The sequence below is a fragment of the Eleginops maclovinus genome, chromosome 4 (genome assembly GCF_036324505.1).
Source record: "Eleginops maclovinus isolate JMC-PN-2008 ecotype Puerto Natales chromosome 4, JC_Emac_rtc_rv5, whole genome shotgun sequence".
Classification (NCBI taxonomy): Eukaryota; Metazoa; Chordata; class Actinopteri; order Perciformes; family Eleginopidae; genus Eleginops; species Eleginops maclovinus.
Window position 1 is genome coordinate 2,486,822 of NC_086352.1, and position 26,800 is coordinate 2,513,621.

The window sequence follows — 26,800 nt, forward strand, 5'->3', positions numbered from 1 at the left end:
TTATTGGCATAATAGGAGCCGAGCTTGTCCTTTTACTGACTGACTGCAGTGCTTTTACAAACCATCACCAGCAACTCTTGTTGACACTAATTTGCTCGTCTAATTAGGATGAAAATTGCCTGAAAACGTGGGTATTTATGCACTTAGCTTTTCATATTTTAAATGGGACTTCAGTGTACAACTAATGATTTCCTTTGGGCGTGACGGAGGTGCCAGCAACATAATTTACATAGTGCTGCAAGTCTCGAGAAGCAGGAGCTGTCAGGAACATTAAACATCTCCCGTTGCACATCTGGGAGAGAAAATCCAGTTAGACAAACAGCAAGTCAAGTTAAATGAATCTCATGTGAGGTTTTAAATCCATAGGAGATGAACATATTGCATTTTGCATACAGCTTATGGGACAGTTAGTGCCTCGATCCATAGGGAATTGAACCGCCAACTGTCAGTGAAGCTCCTTCTTCAGAGGCAAATTCTCCTGTGCATGTTTGGAGAGATCGGGGATAAGCACTCGTTTGCATCTCTGTGGGAAAGTCGATGAGCAAATAGCTGGAGCAAATGTCGATGGGGGACAGTGGGAGCTCTACTGGCTCTGCTGAAGCCTTTCATCTGAGCCACCAACATCATTACGAGCCGGCCATGTTTGCTTGTTCCTGGGTGCTGCAGAGGGATCTGTGTGCTTGTCTAAGGCTCTGGTTATGAGGTACAGCCTCAGTGGGTGTGTATGGGCTTTGCTGGTTTCATTGTGCTAATGTACATCTATCCACCTGTGCTGAGGATACTGTTTGCTCTGGATTAGTTTGTTTATGTTAGGATTTCTATCCATATGTGAGACACAACATGACAGCAACTCATCAAGTAATGAGGATCTGAGTCCCATCGAGACACATCAACAGTTAGCTAGCAGTTAGCCTAAACTACTGTGACCGCTAGCTAAAGTCTCTGTGGGTTTGTCAGTGTGTGGTTATGTGGGTTGTCTCCGGCACAATGATATAAAATATAAGTCAGTAACGCCACTGAAGCTTAATTACATACTTGAAGTTTTACATGATTCATTTCGACAAGTATATACATATATGACCGTATCAATCACCACCAGTTAGCTAGATGTTACCCTTGGATGCTAACAACTACCACGGACTGTGTGCATATTTGCACTTGTTTGTTTTTAAGGGGCTGCCTTTGAATTGGGAAACCAATGCATTCTCTTTGATACTCAGCGGGGGCGGGGGGAGGGGGAGACTGGTAGTATGGAAGTCTATGAAAAAATGTCCCTATACTTCCTACTTGATTTATAACCTCAGCAAAGACTTTCCCAATGAGTTTGTAACCTAAATGCCGCATCTTGTTTATCATGAATGGATTACTATGGTTGTTGAACTCATGGCTGTTAGTATTCCGGTGGCATAATGTTCCAAATAAGCTGGAAAAGCCTCCTCACTCCACCAGTTAGGAATTCTGTAGACCTAAATGGAGAGTATGGCGAAGCAGGATGACTTCCTGTTGGCACCATGAGCGAAACATAAATGGCATCGTAGAGTTCTTCGAGACTATTCAGTTGTCATTTGACAAAATACTAACTTGCCAAGCTTGGAGGGTAAGAGCTGCAAGGTCTTTGGATTGGAGACTCTTCCTACTAACTGGAGACCTGGAGGAAGAAGTTTTCCAGACAGAGTAGTGTCTCTGTGGTCTGTCGTCAAAATGCCTCGCTCTTTCAAAGCTAAAGTCTCTGATGTGTTGTAATTAAATCACTCACTGAAAAGCCATCTGTGAGCATAGTGAACATTTTTCAGTGTGACTTTTAAGGTACCTCTTAAACTCCAGGACACTTCAAATAGCTCAGAATGAAGCATTCTTTTTTTTACAGGCAAATAAATACGTCAGTGACCGGGAATGAGAAACACACACGCGCTCATGCAGGGGATTGTGGATGTTGAGCAGCCTTGCTTTAGTGCTCATGTTTATGTATTGTTCTGGAACATGCGATACGTTTATGGAATATAAACACTAAGTAAATGAACTAAATCCTTCTGAGCATTGCCAGTAAGCTCTGAGTGTGAGCTGTACATACTGTTCCTCATGCATTAGCCTGATTAGAGCTCGAAGTACAAATGAACACCATAGGGAGGACTCTACCTTTTTTGTTCTTTCCAAAGAACTTATTCACTGTTCATGCCAGATATATGTGCTGGCTGACGTGTGATCAGTAAAGGTCCAACCATGCCTGGCACATGCCATTAATCAAACATGTACACCCCACAGAAATAACAGCTCCATCTAGGATTGGGCGGCGAGGTTTTATTGCCTTTCAGCTGAACCAAACGCATTCCAGGGAGAAAATGGGCTTCGTTGTCCGCAGAGGAATTGAACCGGTAAATCACTGGCTTACCGGGGAAAATAATATTAGTTTTTATTATTTGCCAGTTTTTCCCTTTGCTGCTCGGTTATACAGTGGTGAAGGAATGAGTACCAAGAATTGAGTTGGCATTTTATCACTTCCTGTCCTCTGTTCTGGAAGTCAATGGTTTTCTGAATGTCTTTTTCGGTGGTGAGGTGAAGTCATGTGACCGTGCTGTAGTTCCTTTATAGCCCAACATTAGCCTCCTTTAGCTTAGCGGTGGAGACGTGAAGTCATGTGACCGTTCTGTAGTTCCTTTATAGCCCAACATTAGCCTCCTTTAGCTTAGCGGTGGAGACGTGAAGTCATGTGACTGTGCTGTAGTTCCTTTATAGCCCAACATTAGCCTCCTTTAGCTTAGCGGTGGTGACGTGAAGTCATGTGACCGTGCTGTAGTTCCTTTATAGCCCAACATTAGCCGCCTTTAGCTTAGCGGTGGAGACGTGAAGTCATGTGACCGTGCTGTAGTTCCTTTATAGCCCAACATTAACCTCCTTTAGCTTAGCGGTGGGGACGTGAGGTCATGTGACCGTGCTGTAGTTCCTTTATAGCCCAACATTAGCCTCCTTTAGCTTAGCGGTGGGGACGTGAAGTCATGTGACCGTGCTGTAGTTCCTTTAGCCTTACTAAGCTTTTTACTTCAGAAATCTCAAAGTGGTGTTAAAATGTGGAGATTATCCCGTTCAACTAAACGTGTAAGTGTTGTCTAAGAAAAAGAGATTTGTTTCTGCAATAATCTAAATTTCCAAATTGAAAATCCCAGGGAGATGCTGCCTTCATGTTCAGCCTACAAGCATACCTCATCACAGCACCACTCACACATGAGTTGTTCGGCCCTAAAAACTTCAGAATGACTTTTTGTAAAACAATATTTTGTCAATTTTGCAATGAGGTGTAATTTCCTGGGCTGCTCACTCTGGTACAAAAGGGTAGCACAAACATTACTCAAAAGTATTTTGTCTTGGAGTAATTATGGCTATGATTCAGCAACATGGATCATTAGATTTAGCAGGGTGTCAGACGAGCAAGATGTACGGTGTTCTTCTGAGTCTGTCATGGTAATGGCAGTAATGTTGACGTGTTTGTTCTCTTCTTAAGGAACGTTTTAGCCTTTGACTTTTTGGGAATCTATTCACATTTGTTTTGCATTCGTAAAGTAGAAGCATTTCCTCCTTTAGACGCTGTTTCTATGTTTCATCACCTGAAATCATTATCACTACACTACTACCTCTGACAGATTAATGGGAGCCGTGCCCCTTCATGCATCGTAGAGAGCCTCACTTCAGGGTTAATTAATAGGGAATTCGATCATAAACGTGTGTCCACTGAGCTCCCTGAGCTATAGGCTCACTGCTGCTTATCAGTATAACGTGTTGGTCCAAGAGATAGCAATATTATTAATTCAAGGACATCCGAAACTATGGCGATTGATTGATGAAGTGATGTCATTGGACGTTAATTGAATCATATGATCTTTTTCAGTCGTTTTTCACCTTTACTCTGAGTAACAGTTTCAGTTTTTTCTCAAATGGTGATTGCCCAGCAGTGGCTCAGTCAGTAGGGGCTTGGACTGGGAATCGTAGGGTTGCCGGTTCAAGTCCCCGAACAGACATGAAATATGGAAAGTGGACTGCTACTTGGAGAGGTCCCAGTTCACCTCCTAGGCCCTGCTGTGGTGCCCTTGAGCAAGGCACCGGACACCTCCAATCCCCCCTCCCCATTGCTCCCCGGGCGCTGCACAATAGCTGCCCACTGCTCCTAGTACTAGGATGGGTTAAATGCAGAGGACCAATTTCACTGTGTGTGCTCTGCTGTGTGCATGTATGTGATAATAAAGAGGGTTTCATCCTCCCATTCTATCAATCTATCACGAAGTCTAGAACATATTAAAAAATAAATGCTACTTGATGCCATCTTGATGGACTCGACTAGTTATCCTGTAATATCTCTTCTAAACAGCGATTGCTCAGGGCTTTCCTAGTCTTTGCAACATGAAATAATGCAATGACTTCTACGTGCTTGAATTTCTAAATAAACCTTGAGTAAATGTTTGCACATGGACTTCATTGCCTTACAATGTCCGTGTTCGGTGACTGATGCAGAAACCCAAAGTAAAACAATCAAGGAAATTCTTCAACAAACATCATGCAGTTTATCGTTGGTGCCGGACTAGAAATGCACAGAGGAATCCCCAGCAGAGCCCCAGAAGTCTGAAACTTCTGGACACATAAGTACCTTACGAGCTCTCGCTGTAAAGGACCCTCCACAGCAGCTGCAGACACAGCAGTGAACCAGAAGCTGTGTTTCTGCAGACAGTAAACAGCAGCTCGCCCGTCCCAGCGGCTCTAATGAGCGTAACGTGTCACCGGCTCCTGCACTTTGCATTTTTAATAGAAATGTCTCTTTCTAATAGGGAAAGGCTAGCCAGATGCAACTCTTTAGTATTTGTTTTCAGCCACTCTCCTGTTTGGATCACATGGACATCTTATATTATCCTGCAAAGCCTCGGGACATACAGCCATTACCACATCCTTCCTGTTTGCCTTCATTTTGCAGAAGTTGAGTTTTTTTGGAAAAGTTTTGCAACACCTCGGGCGATGAAAACAAAGAATATAAAACTCAGAAAACCTCTCAACATAAAATCACATACCTGCTGTGGCTGTTTTAAAGCTGGGATTTGAAAAGCTTAATGGTTTTGAATGAATTTAGCAGTCAAGGACATCTTTCCAATAGCACTGTTACACCTACAATGTCCGCCTGTCCTATTCCTGCAGTCCCTCTCTGCCTTAAGTATGTTTATTTTGCTGCAACGTCTACCTCTCCACCTGTCTAGGGGTCGCTGATATATCAAATACCCAATGTATTGCGTCTTGTTCTCTGTAGGATGCATTAAATGACATCCGGTACAAGGAGTCTAATACATTTTTCAGGATGCCAACATGAGACGTTTCTTAAAAAACCTCCTCCAAATGCAAGATTTACAGCAGCCCCCCCCGCCGGAGTCTGGACTCTATGGAGGGGGGGTCATATTGCTGCTGCTCAGTGTGGACTCCACTTGATTACAGATGCCCCTGTGGAGTCGAAGCAGTAAAGACGTTCTGCCAAATGCTTTAACATCATCACGTTTAATTTTTTCTCCTTTCTCTCGTCTCTTTATTGAAATGGATTGATGCAATATAGCTTTGCCCCTGCTTGGGGACCAAATGGGACTGCAAGCAAGTGATAAATGATAAATCTACTAAATAGTTTTATATTTGGCGGATTATCAAAAAATCCAAATTCAATTTACAAAACGTGTAGTAAAATGCACCCAAATCCTTCTCCTTGTTGATCACATACTCCTTAATTGCATTAAGGCAATAATTTGACATTCAATAAACACATTTTCTTTCTAGCTGAGCGTCGGATAAAGGACACTGTAAAATATGCTTCATAATTGGTGTAAATACAAGAGAATGATCATGATTTTCTTGTCTCACTCAGCAGGAAACCTAATCAGTGTATTTTCCAACAAGCCAAACCTTGAATTAATAAGTGATTGGCAGTAATACAACATGCACAACAGGACCATATTAGCAGCCAGTTGTTGCAACTCAGTCTAATCGTCTGCAACAGACTACATGTTTCTACCATCCTGTTTCTGTATGCATGCACCTCCCAGTTTTACATCCATCTTTATCTGTTCCTTCCGTCGCAGGGATCCCATTAACTGCTGCTGCAAAAACCTAATTTCCCCACAGGGTTCAATAAAGTTTTATGTTATCTCACCAACGACTGGATCGTTACTCCGCCAGATGCAGAGATTTCCTGCATTAAGAGTTTATTTTTCAGTCGATTTAGTGACATCAATTTCCATCTCATCTTACCTTTTCACAGGATACACTATTCCACTTATTCCACATGCACCTCTGCTCTTATTAGGAGCTGTTTTCCTCTCAGGTGCAACGATGTGACGGGGTAGTGCGAGGTACTGCAGTCAGGAGGCTGCGGGTTCGAGATACTGAACCCTGAGTTGCTCCCGATGGCCAACGGTGTGTGAGTGTGTGTGAGTGTTAGCTTCCCTAGAGCAATTGGTGCTGCTCTGCATGAATGAGGTGTGAATGGGGGAATGACTCGTAGTATGTGAAGTGCTTTGAGGGGTCCAGAAGCAGCTATAGAAGTACAGTCTATTTACCATTTAGCTTTTAAGTTATGCTGTATTTCCTTTCCCTCTGATCAACTGAAGCACTAATGAATTGTCTTTTCTCTACACTCCCGTTACTGCTGCACTTAGCTGTAACACATTTCCAAAATTGGATAGAAGCACCAAAATGTCCATGTCCATCCCTCTGGGGCCATTTGTTAAATAATGCCACTTGAATCATCCAAAATGGCCCCCATTTTCCAAGATAACCACCATTTTCCAGCCAAGGGAATACAAATGTTAACCACTGGGTCAATTTGGGGATTTTGTTATATTGGGATACTGCTATGGGGAAGTCAATTCAACAGTCTTCAGAACTTCTTTGTGTCATTTTAAACATAATATATTCAAATGCTTATTCAAAAAAAGCATTTGGGACCCTCAATCACATTAATACTATTTTTCTATGTGAGTAAAACTAAGGTATGCAATGTGCTGCTAACTAGCTCTAGCTAAGTAGCACCCAGTACCAGCAGTGTAGGCTTTAGCTGTTTCCTTCAAAAATATTGAAATATGGCTAAAGCTCTGCTCCAGGGTTTTCAGAAAACTAAATTGGGAAATTATAAAAAAGTAAGCGAAGGCAGAAAAGCGTCTGCAGTGTAAACAAGCAGGAAGTACTACCTCTCCTACTGCACTCATAAACCCTAAAATACCTCCTCCGCCATGCATGTTAGGGTACCCAGTTCACCATTGGCAGATCACTTTGATCGTATGGCTGGCATACGGAAGCTTCAGAGTAATACCTGATGTCTGAATTTGGTTTCTGCATTGGAAAACATGTATGATATTATGGCAAAAGAGGATATTTCCAAACACTCCTTAGTGGCCCTCTGAACAGGCGTTCTTAAAGATAAATAAAACCTGAAAGCCAAAACACACACACACACACACACACACACACACACACACACACACACACACACACACACACACACACACACACACACACACACACCGTGTGCTTTAAGGACGTCTGGAAGCTGTTGTCTATGACTGGAGTGGACTTGAGCTTTCAGTGGTTTTCTTTGAGAGCAGTGCACTCGGCTCATTGGAAATCCATTGTCAGGTTCCACTCAGTCCTATCAGGAGTCCTGCTCCTTCTATTCTCTCTCCAGCTGCACAGTATTGATTCCTCTCAGCACTGAGCCTCTGCCTAAACCACTGAACTCTCCCCACCACTCTTCTCCTCCCTCCTTCATTTCTCTCCTTTCAGCAGTCAGTCTTTGTTGCTTCCTCTCTATCTCTGACCTTATTTCTGTCAGGGATCATAGAAACGTAACATGCAACATTGAATGCATTAAGCTCAAATGAAAGAGATCGGATGAAAACACATTACTGATGCACTGATGTGTGCAGACGGAGACCTATCATGTTTACACCACACAGGTATTGGAATATGTCCGACCTAAGCTGGTTACATTTGTAAATGCCTAATTTCCTCCTCACTTTAAGCCTCAAATAAGAGGAAAACAGCACTTTCTTTCCCCCAAAAAGAACTCTTTAAGGCTTTATTTAACTGCTATATGGTCCAGTGTTGCAAGAGATAAAATGAGCTTTTGCAAATCATTGACTCGGAACAGTTGGAGTTAATATTTGGCCTCAGAGAGACTAGTGCTGGTGTGATTGGTATGTGATACCTGGCCCAGTGGGGATCAGGGGTTCTGTGGCAGCAACGTTAAGCATTGCTTTCTGTCTCCTCACACCTTCACTGACAGAACAGCCAAACACATAGAGATGTTGTCAATGACCTCTTAAGGCTTATTTATGGCTCAACGTCGACGTAACTCAACGACCACTCAGAGGCGTGGTCGCAGCCGTGAACATTCATAGTTCTGCGTTGGGTTTACGTGGCTCAATGCAATTCATCGCCAAAACGGTAGGGGGCGTAATGTTTTCTGTGAAGACTGACCAAGATTCTTTTGACGTCTATCGTCGTCGCTCGTTGTGTTTGTTCACCAGACGTTCTTCTGCTCGGTCCATTCTAGCTTTTTTTTTAAATGGCGGTCTTTGTGGATTGTAGGAACTGAAAACCGGGGAAAAGCGAAATGACGGAAATCACGTTTGTCGTTTCAGCCGACCAATCACAGCCCTTACAGCGCAAGGTTACAATTTTTGGGAGGTGCACGCAACGGGCCCGTAAGGTACCTTGCGTTGCGTCGACGTTGAACCATATATCGGCCTTTAGTGGTTACAACTATATAGTGGGGGACATGAACGCCGATCCAAGGAATAAAAGTACTTTGCTTTTTTGGCCCGTCCATCTCATAGGGGACTTTCCCTGCTTCAGGAATAAGTCCTATCTCTATTGCTCTGTGCGATGATGCCGTTGAGGTACTACCAAATAATTCATTTTAGCCAAAGAATCACAGCAGGTCGTCCCGATCATGACTTGAGTTGCTAATTTCTCAGCCAGATCTCCTTTTCAATAACCCTTCACTTATTTGTTTGTGTTGTTATGTCCACGTCCGTTTTCATTCAGCTGTATTTATTGAGCCAACATTAAAGAAAATGGTACAAAAAGAGGTCAATAAAGATAAGAAAATAAAGGTAAATACATAAATCGAATAATGAAAATGGGGCATCCATGTGTGTGTGTGTGTTTGTAGGTGTGTTTGTGCTAAGGTCAGAGCCATTCAATGCCCTTTGATCCGGAGGTTAAGGACCCTGGAGTGGTTCAAAAGATGGAGCGGAGCCAGAATGAATTTAGTGGACCAGCACAGTTGTGGCGGGACTCCACCTTTATGAGAGATATGTGCTGTCTGGATCCTGAGAGAATAAGTTATTGGCTCCATTTGAAAGATTTCCCACACGTCTCAGTCGATACATTTTTGGGGGGTTCAGGTTTTAATCTGAATCTGACTTGATCTGAGTTTGTCGGGCTTGTTTGAGCTACTATTTCCATTGTTCTGAAAAGTCTTGTGATTGAATGAATTATTTTGAAGCTTGTGCATTTGATGCCATTCCAAACTGTCAGTCACTTGTTAACTTATAATGCAAATAGTTCACTTCTTTACACTTAAAGTTGTGATCTGTTCTATCAAAGCTCACTTACTCCATTATAAATTGTGAATCTGCACATTAATATTGTTCATATAGAGGAACGTACATGTTCAATGTTGATACGTACATACTTCTGCTGTCGTTTTTGTCTACTTCCCAAATTGTAGTATATCTTAGCTTATCTCAGGACGCTTTTGGGGGCATGGAGAAGTGTGTACCAGCACTCACTTTAACTCTGTCTTTTGACTTACCCAGCTGTGTGCTCTCTCTCCATAGCAGGAGGTAAATGTGAACTCAGAGCTGGTGTCTTGATATATAAACAGCTGTTTTGTGAATGTATTTTTAACCTGAGGTTGATAAAGTTGTTTCTAAATTCAAATTGTTCTCTCTCTCTCGTTTCAGACCGTTGTGTTGCCATGACGAGCGAGGAGGAGGAGGGCCCCAGCGTTGCAACATCAACAACACCGTCAGCGGCAACAATCTCCAGGGTAACAACAGCCGTAGCCAGGGGCGACGGCGACGATGCCGTCACTACCTCCTCCCCGTACCGCCTCCCACGTCCCGAGGAAAAAAAGGAGGAGAAAGAGGAGGAAATAGAGGAGGGAGCGATTATTCAGGAAGAGAGGATACAGCAGCAGGAGTGTGAGGAGGATGATGAAGATGAGGATGATGATGATGATGATGATGACAGCAGTAACACCAGTGTGTTGGTGGTACCGTACCCAGAGCTGGCTCCGGTGGTCTTCTTCTGCCTCAAACAGACGACCTGTCCCCGCAGCTGGTGCATCCGCATGGTCTCCAGTCCATATCCTTTAAGTGATGTATAATCATTCAGCTTCCTCACATTTCTTCACCATTAACATCAACAAAGGTACATCATTTATATTTATTGTTTAGTTTTCCAGCGGTAAGTTGCTGATTTAGCTTTGAGATGACAACGAAGCCTCAATTTTGAAATGGTCCACAGCCCCCGGTGTTGCACTTTTCTTTTAGATACCTTCATGTAATTCACATTTTCGTTATGTAGTTCCTTTATAGCCCAACGTTGGCCTCCTTTAGCTTAGCGGTGGTGATGTGAAGTCATGTGACCGTGCTGTAGTTCCTTTATAGCCCAACGTTAGCCTCCTTTAGCTTAGCGGTGGTGATGTGAAGTCATGTGACCGTGCTGTAGTTCCTTTATAGCCCAACATTAGCCTCCTTTAGCTTAGCGGTGGTGATGTGAAGTCATGTGACCGTGCTGTAGTTCCTTTATAGCCCAACATTAGCCTCCTTTAGCTTAGCGGTGGGGACGTGAAGTCATGTGACCGTGCTGTAGTTCCTTTATAGCCCAACATTAGCCTCCTTTAGCTTAGCGGTGGAGACGTGAAGTCATGTGACCGTGCTGTAGTTCCTTTATAGCCCAACATTAGCCTCCTTTAGCTTAGCGGTGGGGACGTGAAGTCATGTGACCGTGCTGTAGTTCCTTTATAGCCCAACATTAGCCTCCTTTAGCTTAGCGGTGGAGACGTGAAGTCATGTGACCGTGCTGAAGTTCCTTTATAGCCCAACATTAGCCTCCTTTAGCTTAGCGGTGGTGACGTGAAGTCATGTGACCGTGCTGTAGTTCCTTTATAGCCCAACATTAGCCTCCTTTAGCTTAGCGGTGGTGACGTGAAGTCATGTGACCGTGCTGTAGTTCCTTTATAGCCCAACATTAGCCTCCTTTAGCTTAGCGGTGGTGACGTGAGGTCATGTGACCGTGCTGTAGTTCCTTTATAGCCCAACATTAGCCTCCTTTAGCTTAGCGGTGGTGACGTGAAGTCATGTGACTGTGCTGTAGTTCCTTTATAGCCCAACATTAGCCTCCTTTAGGACCGTGCTGTAGTTCCTTTATTAGAGATACAGTGGTGAAAGGGGGAGACCTTAGTCCTGGTAGTGGGATCCTCCTCTCTTGCTCTCCTTGAGGTTTTTTAGGACATTTTTCTGCAAGGGTCTAAGGAGAGAAGGTGTTGTATTACATACACTGTAAAGCTCCCAAATGTGTTTGTAATATAGTATATCTGAATAGAATTACATTTACAGATACTTACACTTATACTGACTTTTGTGTCTGATCTGACACGTTCTGCCCCAGAGCCATGTACTTAACACAACGACTCATGTCTTTATGTTTTTGGGTACTGTTTGTGTATTCTACCAGTGTATTTACAAACCCACCTTAATAAATTGCTGCTATACTCTACATATATGAGAATGGACAGGAGTTCCCACTACCAGCAGTGCGTTTCATTGACTGCCCCAAGGCCGAGCAGCTTATCAAGTTTCTTAAAAGCAGCACTTACTGTGAGGTCATGTGTGACTCTAACAGTCTAACTCCCCAAACACACACTCCATATGACTGTAAGTAACACTAAGTGAAAAGGGTAGGAATGAGTGAGGAGTGAAAGTAGAACTGTGACTGAAATTCACTGAAGCAAGAGAGAGAGGAAAAAGGGAAACCAGTGAAGAAGAAAGAGAGAATTTACTGAAGATATACGGGTCGGTATTTGAAGCAGGGACGCAGACAAGAAAGTGAAAGTGTAAATAGATAAAGAGTTTTAAAGAGTCCTCTCCTGCTGATGTTCAGGTGTATATCAGTATGTAGAGTCTCTACTTTAAAGAGTCCTCTCCTGCTGATGTTCAGGTGTATATCAGTATGTAGAGTCTCTACTTTAAAGAGTCCTCTCCTGCTGATGTTCAGGTGTATATCAGTATGTAGTGTCTCTACTTTAAAGAGTCCTCTCCTGCTGATGTTCAGGTGTATATCAGTATGTAGTGTCTCTACTTTAAAGAGTCCTCTCCTGCTGATGTTCAGGTGTATATCAGTATGTAGTGTCTCTACTTTAAAGAGTCCTCTCCTGCTGATGTTCAGGTGTATATCAGTATGTAGAGTCTCTACTTTAAAGAGTCCTCTCCTGCTGATGTTCAGGTGTATATCAGTATGTAGTGTCTCTACTTTAAAGAGTCCTCTCCTGCTGATGTTCAGGTGTATATCAGTATGTAGTGTCTCTACTTTAAAGAGTCCTCTCCTGCTGATGTTCAGGTGTATATCAGTATGTAGCGTCTCTACTTTAAAGAGTCCTCTCCTGCTGATGTTCAGGTGTATATCAGTATGTAGTGTCTCTACTTTAAAGAGTCCTCTCCTGCTGATGTTCAGGTGTATATCAGTATGTAGAGTCTCTACTTTAAAGAGTCCTCTCCTGCTGATAACTGTTGAGACAGGTCAACCGCTGCCAGATGTCCCACCTATCACTTGGAGCATTAGCCAATAGGAGCGTGAGTGTTCCATTGTGATGTCACTATGTGGAAGTAAACAAAGGAGTCCAACGGAGGCGTTTCAGGCAGGGGGGAGGAGAGAGAAGCTCTTTGGAATTGTATACTTTGTAGACCATTTACATGCACAGAACCCTTTATAACACACTACGCAATAGGGCCTCATGTAGAGAACATAAAGAGGCTGTGGTGTGTGATTGTGTGAAGAGGTGTATGAAGCTGCATAGTGTGTATACTGTTGAGTGAAAATAGTAAATATAAGGTAGTAGTAAAGCAGATATGAATGAGTGGTGGAAATGAATTGAAGCAACACATACACTAAATGGAAAAGGCAGAGGAGACCAATGAATGGATGGAAAGAAACAGTAGAAGGGAAAGGCAGCAAACACTAATGGAAATACATAAAGGCGGTTAGTATAAACAGTCAATTAGACGTAGATTGAGACTGTCAATAGAAAGGGCTTCAGAGAGGAGAACCATAACGCACATATGGATGCATGTGAATGAAAAAGCCATGATCTGTGTTTTAGGAATAGCATTCTCTACCTAGGTTAAAAGCCAGCTGACATTCCCGTGAAAGGCAGAAAGACAGGAGTTTGAAATGAATGTTGTTTTTGTAGACATCTGCACTCTCCATTAGGCAGCCATCACATTAGCTTCTGGATGGGCCTGACATTAATTTGTACCAGAGATAAAAAAAAAAGGCAAATGGAAGAAATGCTGGAGAGTTCCTTAATAAGGAGGCAATCCATTCAGGTGACATGCAGGAAAATCTCCTGAGACGGATAAAAACACGTGTTATTGATCCTCCGTCTCTTCCTCTATCTCTGTTATAAGCTTCCATGTGAATAAAGCTCACTGGATTAAGTTTATGCGTCTTGCTTAGACTGCCAGGAGCTGTTCCAATACAAATACATACCTGTTTCATGTGTTGTGTTATTGTCAAAAGAACCATCTTAATTAGAAAAGGGTCTGTCTTTAATTAGCCACGTTCAGACAGTTAGTCCGACAACATGCACCGTTTTTTCTTATAAATCCTATAAAATTAACCCTGTAAAATCCACAATATTTGGAACCGGGAGGTATGAGGGCAACACAATCTTATTAGTGAGGAGTTCAGGGTGGATAGAGTGCTAAAGAACACATGACTGTCACACCATGAGACCAAGACCCAGCGACCACTTTCGTCAGAACCCTAACATCTGTCCTTAAGTAACTCGGTAGGTTTTGTTAACCAAATCAAACCAAGTTGTTTCCTGTGATATGTGTTTTGTAAAGACATGTGTGTCATGGACATTTTGAGTGTGTATATTCCAGGTGACATGAGAGTGAACATATGTTAGCTGCAGTTTGGTTTGATGTTTATTCAGAGCTTGTACAATAGGGTTACATCTTCCAGTTTGAATGTTTGTGGCTCTGAGCAGCTGCCCGGTCTGGTTGGACGCTCTCACTCTTCCTGTGTCCTCCCTTTCCGCCAAGTGTTCAAAAGAGAAATATAAACAAGATAAACTGACATGTTAACAATACCCATAAATGGCTCCTAAAGGTAGTACTGTATGTATGTGGAAATAGATATGCATTCGTAGTAAAGGAATGAAAACCAGGGATACGCTTTTGTAACACGTTGTTCGAACTGTTGAATGAGGATACGTTGAACACATGGATTCTGTTACAGCCAGAAATGTGGGGACAAAACATACTTTTTGAGTCTCAAAAGAGAGCTAATTACATGATAACAACAAACTTTGAGGTAAAAATGTTCAGCAAAACCGTAAAACATTGCAACCTTTTAAGCCCTGCATCTTGTATAAAATCTCTAAAGCACAAGCGCTATGCTAATGCTATAATGTCTGAGGCGTCACTGCTTGTTTTTCTATTCTCCTGCTGCTTATCTAGCGTTGGAATGCATTGAGATCATAACTGATCATTTTGAATTGAAGCATTTTCCTAACACTGCAATATAGACCTGTAAGTGTGAATGGCGTGGCTAGTTGGTTAGCTCGTGAGCTGTTTAGACATGAGGACGAAATCTGATTCATTTCTTCCACTAAAGTCTCCCAGAGTGTACAGCTTTAAGTTAGGCCAAGCTTTACATTAAATGGTCTGGATCAGAGGATGGCAAAACAGTTTTCATGCCAAAAAGGTATTGTTTTTTTCGGTGGTGAGGGTCTTATGGGGTTTGGCTAGAGACTGCTTTTGCTTGAGGAGGTCTTTAAAGTTGTGCATGTGTGTGAGTGAGGATAACCTCCAGACGCAGCTGCTGGTTTACACTTCACTGACGCTCGGAATTCAATCAACTCACTCTAGGAGAGGAAATATGAAAGAATGAAGGAGTATGTGTGTGTGTGTGTGTGTGTGTGTGTGTGTGTGTGTGTGTGTGTGTGTGTGTGTGTGTGTGTGTGTGTGTGTGTGTGTGTGTTACTTGACTAAAATGAAAAGGCTTTTATTGACCGGGTCCACTTCCGCACATTGTGAGTTAAGGTTGAGTGGCGCTGTGGATTGATCCATGAATGAAATCCTCTTTGTGTGCACGAATACGATCAGTCTGAGTGGATGTGCTTTATTTGACGCAGAAGAAATATTGGCCAAATGTAAGTAAAGGCAGTCTTTAAATATAACTTGCCAATTATGTATATAATGAGCAGATTGATAACACATGTTTTTAAAAGGAAGGATTAAGGATGAATTCAAGAGTCTAAAATAACCTGAAAACATTCTTACTTAACGTGCTGTGAAAAACCAGTCTGAGCCGGTTCACGTATTTTGACTAACAGACCGATTACTAATACTCTGCTGCTGATGTTCAGGTGTACATCAGTATGTAGTGTCTCTACTTTAAAGAGTCCTCTCCTGCTGATGTTCAGGTGTATATCAGTATGTAGTGTCTCTACTTTAAAGAGTCCTCTCCTGCTGATGTTCAGGTGTATATCAGTATGTAGTGTCTCTACTTTAAAGAGTCCTCCTGCTGATTATCAGGTGTATATCAGTATGTAGTGTCTCTACTTTAAAGAGTCCTCTCCTGCTGATGTTCAGGTGTATATCAGTATGTAGTGTCTCTACTTTAAAGAGTCCTCTCCTGCTGATGTTCAGGTGTATATCAGTATGTAGTGTCTCTACTTTAAAGAGTCCTCCTGCTGATTATCAGGTGTATATCAGTATGTAGTGTCTCTACTTTAAAGAGTCCTCTCCTGCTGATGTTCAGGTGTATATCAGTATGTAGTGTCTCTACTTTAAAGAGTCCTCTCCTGCTGATGTTCAGGTGTACATCAGTATGTAGTGTCTCTACTTTAAAGAGTCCTCTCCTGCTGATGTTCAGGTGTATATCAGTATGTAGTGTCTCTACTTTAAAGAGTCCTCTCCTGCTGATGTTCAGGTGTATATCAGTATGTAGTGTCTCTACTTTAAAGAGTCCTCTCCTGCTGATGTTCAGGTGTATATCAGTATGTAGAGTCTCTACTTTAAAGAGTCCTCTCCTGCTGATGTTCAGGTGTATATCAGTATGTAGAGTCTCTACTTTAAAGAGTCCTCTCCTGCTGATGTTCAGGTGTATATCAGTATGTAGTGTCTCTACTTTAAAGAGTCCTCTCCTGTTGATGTTCAGGTGTATATCAGTATGTAGAGTCTCTACTTTAAAGAGTCCTCTCCTGCTGATGTTCAGGTGTATATCAGTATGTAGAGTCTCTACTTTAAAGAGTCCTCTCCTGCTGATGTTCAGGTGTATATCAGTATGTAGAGTCTCTACTTTAAAGAGTCCTCTCCTGCTGATGTTCAGGTGTATATCAGTATGTAGAGTCTCTACTTTAAAGAGTCCTCTCCTGCTGATGTTCAGGTGTATATCAGTATGTAGGGTCTCTACTTTAAAGAGTCCTCTCCTGCTGATGTTCAGGTGTATATCAGTATGTAGAGTCTCTACTTTAAAGAGTCCTCTCCTGCTGATGTTCAGGTGTATATCAGTATGTAGAGTCTCTACTTTAAAGAGTCCTCTCCTGCTGATGTTCAGGTGTATATCAGTATGTAGCGTCTCTACTTTAAAGAGTCCTCTCCTGCTGATGTTCAGGTGTATATCAGTATGTAGAGTCTCTACTTTAAAGAGTCCTCTCCTGCTGATGTTCAGGTGTATATCAGTATGTAGAGTCTCTACTTTAAAGAGTCCTCTCCTGCTGATGTTCAGGTGTATATCAGTATGTAGTGTCTCTACTTTAAAGAGTCCTCTCCTGCTGATGTTCAGGTGTATATCAGTATGTAGAGTCTCTACTTTAAAGAGTCCTCTCCTGCTGATGTTCAGGTGTATATCAGTATGTAGTGTCTCTACTTTAAAGAGTCCTCTCCTGCTGATGTTCAGGTGTATATCAGTATGTAGAGTCTCTACTTTAAAGAGTCCTCTCCTGCTGATGTTCAGGTGTATATCAGTATGTAGAGTCTCTACTTTAAAGAGTCCTCTCCTGCTGATGTTCAGGTGTATATCAGTATGTAGAGTCTCTACTTTAAAGAGTCCTCTCCTGCTGATGTTCAGGTGTATATCAGTATGTAGAGTCTCTACTTTAAAGAGTCCTCTCCTGCTGATGTTCAGGTGTATATCAGTATGTAGAGTCTCTACTTTAAAGAGTCCTCTCCTGCTGATGTTCAGGTGTATATCAGTATGTAGCGTCTCTACTTTAAAGAGTCCTCTCCTGCTGATGTTCAGGTGTATATCAGTATGTAGAGTCTCTACTTTAAAGAGTCCTCTCCTGCTGATGTTCAGGTGTATATCAGTATGTAGAGTCTCTACTTTAAAGAGTCCTCTCCTGCTGATGTTCAGGTGTATATCAGTATGTAGTGTCTCTACTTTAAAGAGTCCTCTCCTGCTGATGTTCAGGTGTATATCAGTATGTAGAGTCTCTACTTTAAAGAGTCCTCTCCTGCTGATGTTCAGGTGTATATCAGTATGTAGTGTCTCTACTTTAAAGAGTCCTCTCCTGCTGATGTTCAGGTGTATATCAGTATGTAGAGTCTCTACTTTAAAGAGTCCTCTCCTGCTGATGTTCAGGTGTATATCAGTATGTAGAGTCTCTACTTTAAAGAGTCCTCTCCTGCTGATGTTCAGGTGTATATCAGTATGTAGCGTCTCTACTTTAAAGAGTCCTCTCCTGCTGATGTTCAGGTGTATATCAGTATGTAGAGTCTCTACTTTAAAGAGTCCTCTCCTGCTGATGTTCAGGTGTATATCAGTATGTAGAGTCTCTACTTTAAAGAGTCCTCTCCTGCTGATGTTCAGGTGTATATCAGTATGTAGAGTCTCTACTTTAAAGAGTTCTCTCCTGCTGATGTTCAGGTGTATATCAGTATGTAGTGTCTCTACTTTAAAGAGTCCTCTCCTGCTGATGTTCAGGTGTATATCAGTATGTAGTGTCTCTACTTTAAAGAGTCCTCTCCTGCTGATGTTCAGGTGTATATCAGTATGTAGTGTCTCTACTTTAAAGAGTCCTCTCCTGCTGATGTTCAGGTGTACATCAGTATGTAGTGTCTCTACTTTAAAGAGTCCTCTCCTGCTGATGTTCAGGTGTATATCAGTATGTAGTGTCTCTACTTTAAAGAGTCCTCTCCTGCTGATGTTCAGGTGTATATCAGTATGTAGTGTCTCTACTTTAAAGAGTCCTCTCCTGCTGATGTTCAGGTGTATATCAGTATGTAGACTCTCTACTTTAAAGAGTCCTCTCCTGCTGATGTTCAGGTGTATATCAGTATGTAGTGTCTCTACTTTAAAGAGTCCTCTCCTGCTGATGTTCAGGTGTATATCAGTATGTAGAGTCTCTACTTTAAAGAGTCCTCTCCTGCTGATGTTCAGGTGTATATCAGTATGTAGTGTCTCTACTTTAAAGAGTCCTCTCCTGCTGATGTTCAGGTGTATATCAGTATGTAGAGTCTCTACTTTAAAGCAGGGATTTTAGTCTCTTTAGACCTTTTACTTTCTTAGCCTTGATTATCAACACAAGCGAAAAATAGGATTATTAGAAAAAAAATGGAACATTTCTTGCATTCAGACGAACTGCATATCCTGCATTTGTTTTAGAGCTCCACATCTGTAACAGTCAGAGAGGAGAAGCACTTTAGTTATACGGCTGGAAATGGAAGATTTAACTTCACAGTTGAGTGAACCGTACTGACCTGGTGGAATAACAATCAGGAGTTTAACTACGAATAAAGAGTTTTTATCACAACAAAGAGAAATGGGCACTCTCAGAAGAGAAAGGGTTGGAGTTGAAGAGATTATAGAAAGGGTTTGAGTCATAAACGGTTAGAGGCTCAGAGTTTTAAGCAAAAGAGGAGCAGTTGTTAGACCGTTGTTATTGCTTCAGGAGTTCTGAGTGCTGGTTCAGCTCTTCCTCTGTCTTTATCACTCTTCGTCCCTCCTCGGCAGTAAATCATTTCTAGTTTTCCTCCTGAGTAATCACTTCAGAGAGCGTCAGTGAGGCAGATTTGGGAAGTTGGCAGTCAACGGTACAAAAACACCCCTGGCTATCCACAGAGGCGGACGGATTAGACCTTTTTTGTCGATTTGCATTTTCTCCAAATCGCTGTCCGACATAGCTTTTCTGTTTCACCTTCCTGCATTCATTTATGAGATACTTTTTCGTTACTTATCTACTTGTTTTTACTGCCCGGTCCAAGCTAAAGCACACCAACATGTATATTTCACAGTTACTTTTTCAGTCTTTGTAAGAAAAGTAGAAAAAAAGGATTTTAGTTTGAGAAGTATTGCAGATGGGTTACTCTTATTGGAGACCAAAGAGTAGGAACAGCTTGATGTATTCTGAGGAAGTGGTGCAGGAGTAACTCCTAAACCCTTAAATTAGATCAAATTTAGGCACCTCCTGTTCCGTGTTTTGGAAGTCAATGGTTTTCTGGATGAGTTTTCTTGGTTGTAAGCCTGAAATAATGTCTGTGGTTAACACAGAGTCTCAATGAAACGACCAATAAAAACAACCATTAGCCTCCTTTAGCTTAGCTGTGGTGACCTGAAGTCATGTGACCGTGCTGTAGTTCCTTTATAGCCCAACATTAGCCTCCTTTAGCTTAGCTGTGGTGACCTGAAGTCATGTGACCGTGCTGTAGTTCCTTTATAGCCCAACATTAACCTCCTTTAGCTTAGCTGTGGTGACCTGAAGTCATGTGACCGTGCTGTAGTTCCTCTATAGCCCAACATTAACCTCCTTTAGCTTAGCGGTGGAGACGTGAAGTCATGTGACCGTGCTGTAGTTCCTCTATAGCCCAACATTAACCTCCTTTAGCTTAGCGGTGGAGACGTGAAGTCATGTGACCGTGCTGTAGTTCCTCTATAGCCCAACATTAGCCTCCTTTAGCTTAGCTGTGGTGACCTGAAGTCATGTGACCGTGCTGTAGTTCCTTTATAGCCCAACATTAACCTCCTTTAGCTTAGCGGTGGTGACGTGAAGTCATGTGACCGTGCTGTAGTTCCTCTATAGCCCAACATTAGCCTCCTTTAGCTTAGCTGTGGTGACCTGAAGTCATGTGACCGTGCTGTAGTTCCTTTATAGCCCAACATTAACCTCCTTTAGCTTAGCGGTGGTGACGTGAAGTCATGTGACCGTGCTGTAGTTCCTCTATAGCCCAACATTAGCCTCCTTTAGCTTAGCTGTGGTGACCTGAAGTCATGTGACCGTGCTGTAGTTCCTTTATAGCCCAACATTAACCTCCTTTAGCTTAGCGGTGGTGACGTGAAGTCATGTGACCGTGCTGTAGTTCCTTTATAGCCCAACATTAGCCTCCTTTAGCTTAGCGGTGGTGACGTGAAGTCATGTGACCGTGCTGTAGTTCCTTTATAGCCCAAAATCTGCCGGTTTTAGCTTAGCGGTCGTGACATATGTGGAGATTATTCTGCTGAACAAACAAACAAGACGAAGCTCCCAAGGAAGGGCAGCATTAACTGAAAAAGAAAATTGTTTCCTCTAGCCACTATTTCCATCATTATGTCATACAGTATGTAGTTACCAGAAAATCTTCCATGTTGTATTATGAAAGGGCGGTTGGAAAGCAATTGTAAATAACAAACTCCGTTCACTGAATCGAAGGAGCAGGGGTAAAGTGGTTAAGATAAATACTGTAGTTAGAACTGAGTTTTCTGCTCCTGCACAGCGTAACTTATTCAAACTGAGGTGCTGCCACCCGGCTCCCCGTCCTCGTGAAATTGCTGTTTGTTTTTGCTAAATTGGTCTTTCCCCATGCTGAATCGACTGCAAAGTTGCATAAGAAATGAAACGTCAAGGCAAACTTGTCACGGTCTCTTTCTCTTCCCCACTGTGCACAACAAAGCTGTTTCCAACAGGGAGTACTGTCATTGTATCCACATCTGTGTGATTCCACCGACGCCGGGCTGCAAGAGAGGATGGAGAGTGGAGCCGCAAATATCCCGTTAATCAGCTCTCAGGCTAAATCACAGAGGGGTTTATGCACATAGAGAAAGGATAATCAGAGGAGGGGAGGCTGAGATGTAAAATACTGCTCTATAGATCTAAACCTGTACCTGTGGAGGGGGAGGAAAGCTCTGCAGAGAGACACTGCAGGTGGGGTGAATATATATCCTGTCCCAAAATAAACCTGATGGCAGCGGAAGGTCAGAGTAATAGCCTCCAATTCACTTTCAATCTCCTCTGGACCAACACATGTGGCCCCCGTGTGCATTATTGCACACACACTCTCACACAACTAGTCTTAGCTTCACACACACAGACCCACACACACAGACCCACACACACACACACACACACACACACACACACACACACGAGGCCTAACTCTTGCTCAGCAGTCATACCTCAATCAGCCCAATGGTCATGTGATGCCAGACCTGGCAGCTGATTGGTTTGGCACTTCGCTTCAGTTTAATGATATCTAATGCCTTTAATGGACCATTTGGCTTTTCACTGAAATTATTTAGGCTAAGTGTAGGATGCGTTCATTTAGGAAACTACATCCAAATGCATTGGGTATCTTGAAAAGACCTGCAAAAGCATTAAGTCACAACTTCACTTGAACTTGAGCCTTTCCCCAAAGCACAAGAAAGAATAATTAAGTTAAAGTTTTTCACAAATCAATACATTTGACTTTGTATTAATTCTCTTCATTCATTCATTTATTCAGCAAGACAACAATAAAGAAGTAGGAGTTCATCACTAGGTTCATCTTGATGGTCGTAGATCTTTTTCTTTGTGTCCACGGTCTTTGCAGTGGTCAACAAAATAAGAACTTATTGCAAAAAGTGAGGTTAAGAATTACAGTCTTACAGGTTTACAGTTTTACTTAAATGTAAGACTTGTAACTTCACTTGGGATATGCTCATACTTGACAATGACTTGTTTACACCTCTGGCAAATGGATCAGATTGGGTTATGGAAACTCTACCGTGTTGTTTTTTTCAGTACTCGACCAATTGAATGAGATTGAGCAGAGGCAAGGGGCTGGATGTTAAACACCCTTCAGTGTATTCGATTGGATGAGGATTGGTTAAATGCAGCTAAAATGGAATATTATACTCAAGATATCGACTTAATGAATGCAGTTTAATTAGTTAATGAAGTTGCTTGCAGTGGCTGCAGGTGTTTCCTCCAATGATGTCGACATTTTTGCTAAAAAGTTCTTGGCCGACTGGTTGTGTACACGTTCTTTTGATGGAGTTGTTTACCATGCACCTGTGAAGCTCGTTATGACTGTAATGGAGGTCTATATGAAGGTAACAGATTTGACGAGATGTGGCAGGTTCTGGCAGGGAACTATAGGAGGACATAGCATTGCTGCCACGTTGGCATCAGTCTATGCAGCCTCCATCTGCTTTGCTTTGTTGCATCCTGGATTTTTAACTGACATTGGGGTGTTCGGGGTGGATTACGCATCTGCAGGCTGCACAGAGAGAACCATGTTGTTCTGGAAGTGTGCAAAGCTGCGATGGCTTCTGCAAACCATTGCGTCAATGGGCTATTCAGTTAGGTGCTATACCTGAGCAAGTAGGGAAGACATCTGGATGTGGGGGATAGAAGTTAGACATATCTTCTCAACAACTTAATTTGCTTTCAGATAAACTAGGTGATACCATCAGGATTGTGAATAAGGCACTTTAAAGTGCTGGTCCAGGTCCTTCTGAACTCGGGATCTGACAATACGAAGACTTTGAGTCTCTAATTCTGGTCATTGATCCGTCTGCCCTCTGCAGATGTATAATTCAAGATCCTACCACCGTGTGTAAACCACGTAATGCTGCGATCAACTGTAGTCTCATCACACGGCTTCAAAGAGCCGGTTGAATCTCAAAGAAGCAAAAATGATGCAACCATTAGCATAGCAAGTTAAGCTAACAGATTTCAGGCTCATGTTACCTGTCATTGAGTATCTGTTCTCTGCTGGTGAGGAATAATTCAAAATCCTACCCCCATGTATTCACCACCTGCTGCTACTATCCAATATAGTCCCGGCACACAGCTTCAAAGAGCAGGTTGTATCTCAAAGTAGTGAAAATGATGCAACAATTAACGTAGCAAGTTTAGCTAAAAGACTTCGAGGCTGATGTTAACCGTCATCGAGCCATCTGATCTCTATATAGTCCTCGGTTGAATCAGCTCCTGTGTCGTGCAACTTGCTGTAGCTCCTTTGGTTACCACACTCACACAGGAAGCAAGGTGAAGAAGGTGAATCATCTGAAACTTTCAGAGTCTTGCGCGTTGACACAAGAGAAGCAGCGGCCGCCCTCCGTCCGCGGACACCGGTGGCACATCCTCCGCCGTATTTACACCGAAGACAGCGGAGGCGGCAGAGGCAAACACTCGCTGTCTGAAAACATCACCTGGGAAGATGGTAGAAGTCAGAGAAATGTAAATAGTCAATAATAAAAAGACCAACAGGGAGAACTAGCTTTTTTTATAGAAAGTGCAATCTTGAAGGACTTGTAGATAGAATGGGAGGATGAAACCCTCTTTATTAGTCACATACATGCACACAGCAGAGCACACACAGTGAAATTGGTCCTCTGCATTTAACCCACCCTAGTACTAGGAGCAGTGGGCAGCTATTGTGCAGCGCCCGGGGAGCAACGGGGATTGGAGGTGTCCGGTGCCTTGCTCAATGACACCACAGCAGAGGTGAACTGGGACCTCTCCATGTAGCAGTCCACTTTCCATATTTCAAGTCTGTTCGGGGACTTGAACCGGCGACCCTACGATTCCCAGTCCAAGCCCCTACTTACTGAGCCACTGCTGGACCTTGCACTTAACTGAAGAAGTTCAATTCTACTTTATACTTCTGCACTCCAGTAAACAACACATATTTTAAAGCTTTGGTTACCTTTCAGATGCTATTTTGCATTCAAAAGCATGTGAACTCAAAGTGTCTCAAAGGAATAAACCAGCGGAAAAATAGTTTATGGTACAAAAAGGTGAAAATATCCAATATTTTATAAAACGTTGAGAAAGAAAGACTTCAATTATCGATGTTTACTTTTCAACTTGATGCAACAACATTTTCTACATTTTTCATTAACCTTCTTATGTTATGTACTTTAATCTCAACCTATCAAGAAACCAAATCCCCCCTGCTATAAAGAAGGTATTCTGATTCTAATTAACCATCTAAACATCTCATACAAACACTAACTCATAGCACATATGGAGGCCACTTTTCTGAGTGACCTTTGAGGCTTTACGTTCGTTCTGCTCACAATACATCTGAACTATTACTCCTTCATCTTGCATTGGAGCATTTCACGTAATGTATTTGTACTTAAAGAGAACATTTCCTGTATATCCCAGGTTCATATTTGTACTTTTGGCTCTATGGTGACATGTTTACATGTGATTGGACAACCTCTTAGAGATGTCCCGCCCCCTTAGCCTCACATACAATGTATTGGAGCGCTAGCAAATAAAAGCACAGTTTTCCATATCGATGTCACGATGATACAGACGTATTTACATGCACAAAAACGTACACGACATGAGAAGGAAAAGCCCAAGGAGCAGAGTCGGGCCCCTTTAAGTAAAGGATGTTCTTCTTCTTCCTCTGAGTAACAGTCAGGATTTCCTTCAGGTTGACACGAGTTGTGTCTGCGTTGTTAGAGCAAATATAACTCACCTTTCTTTGGGAGACCCCTTCCCATAGCTGGACATGCAGCATGAATGAATGGTAATTATATTTATGGGGAATGATTCGCCGTCAGCAGCTGTGATGTGGAGAAAGACCTCTTCGGTTCCTTCTGCCGCTCCAAATGATTATTTCTCAGACTCCTTTTTATATTGCCTTGTCTGTCTCTGGCTCTCCCCCATGCTCTCCCGGCAGCTGTGCTTATGGTAATGCTGGTATTAATCATTATGATAATGTGGCTGTTAATCACTATGCTAATGTCAATGTACCTATCTGTTAAAGCAGTGGAATGGCTGCATACAGGGATCTGTCCTTTGCACTTTACTTCCACTCCCTTCGTCCGATATCTAAGTTGGTATTTTACATTTTCAATTCCAATTTTTTAGTTTTGATATTCATTTTGAACTTGTTTCTCTTCTTCACGGCTTCATTTCCTGTCTCTCTTTCACACAGTTTATTTAATATGCTCTTAAACAGACATTTCTGATTTGGTAATATACTGAAATAACAAAGACTGAATCACATTTGTTTAACCTCGCTCTGAAATGTTGACAGAGTGGTGTGACGCAGAAAATGAAGAAGCTCCAAAGAGGAAATCCCTCTGAATGTGTGTGTGTGTGTGTGTGTGTGTGTGTGTGTGTGTGTGTGTGTGTGTGTGTGTGTGTGTGTGTGTGTGTGTGTGTGTGTGTGTGTGTGTGTGTGCGTGTAGGACGTTGTGTGAAAAAGAGATTGTGTAAAACCTTTTTTTTTCTTGCATTTACATTCATTAACGTGTGAGGGACAGGGAGAATAAGAGCATCCATGCATATCATTGTGTGCAGTCGTGCATGCGGTGTGGATAAAACGGGTTGTGTGTGTCTGTGTGTGTGTGTGTGTGTGTGTGTGTGTGTGTGTGTGTGTGTGTGTGTGTGTGTGTGTGTGTGTGTGTGTGTGTGTGTGTGTGTGTGTGTGTGTGTGTGTGTGTGTGTTGTTAGTGATTGCTAGTGACAGCAGGCAAAACAAAGCGCGACTAATCCCTGTCAATCTTAGAGGAACAGAGACGCGGGGCCTTGTTGGTGTGATTGCTTTAGGTTTTTCCGAACCTGTACAACATCTAGCTGTAAACAAATAAATACATACCGTATGTTTGGCATGTAGACATCTTATTATATATAATTTACAAAACACAGTAAATATTTCAATGCTTCATTTAAAAGCAGCACATAATTAAACATAACGAATAGTTTTGATACCGTAACATAAAATATTGATTTATTTTCTATTTATATTCATCTTTCAGGACTCTTCCAGGCTATGAACATTATTTTATTTGTAATTATAAGTTAATTGTCAGAGGAAAAGAAAATAATGTTGGGCTATAAAGGAACTACAGCACGGTCACATGACTTCAGGTCCCCACCGCTAAGCTAACGGAGGCTAATGTTGGGCTATAAAGGATCTACAGCACGGTCACATGACTTCACGTCTCCACCGCTAAGCTAACGGAGGCTAATGTTGGGCTATAAAGGAACTACAGCACGGTCACATGACTTCACGTCTCCACCGCTAAGCTAACGGAGGCTAATGTTGGGCTATAAAGGAACTACAGCACGGTCACATGACTTCACCTCACCACTGCTAAGCTATAGGAGGCTAATGTTGGGCTATAAAGGAACTACAGCACGGTCACATGACTTCACGTCTCCACCGCTAAGCTAACGGAGGCTAATGTTGGGCTATAAAGGATCTACAGCACGGTCACATGACTTCACGTCTCCACCGCTAAGCTAACGGAGGCTAATGTTGGGCTATAAAGGAACTACAGC

General features: G+C 42.4%; 1 protein-coding gene across 1 annotated transcript in view; it reads left to right on the forward strand.

Moving 5' to 3' along the window:
- LOC134862710 (voltage-dependent T-type calcium channel subunit alpha-1I-like) overlaps positions 1–26,800 on the forward strand; it is a 225,623-nt gene that overhangs the window by 43,697 nt on the left and 155,126 nt on the right. The window contains 1 exon segment of the mRNA XM_063880729.1: positions 9,984–10,386. Coding sequence (XP_063736799.1) covers positions 9,998–10,386 — 389 coding nt within the window. The 5' untranslated portion in view covers positions 9,984–9,997.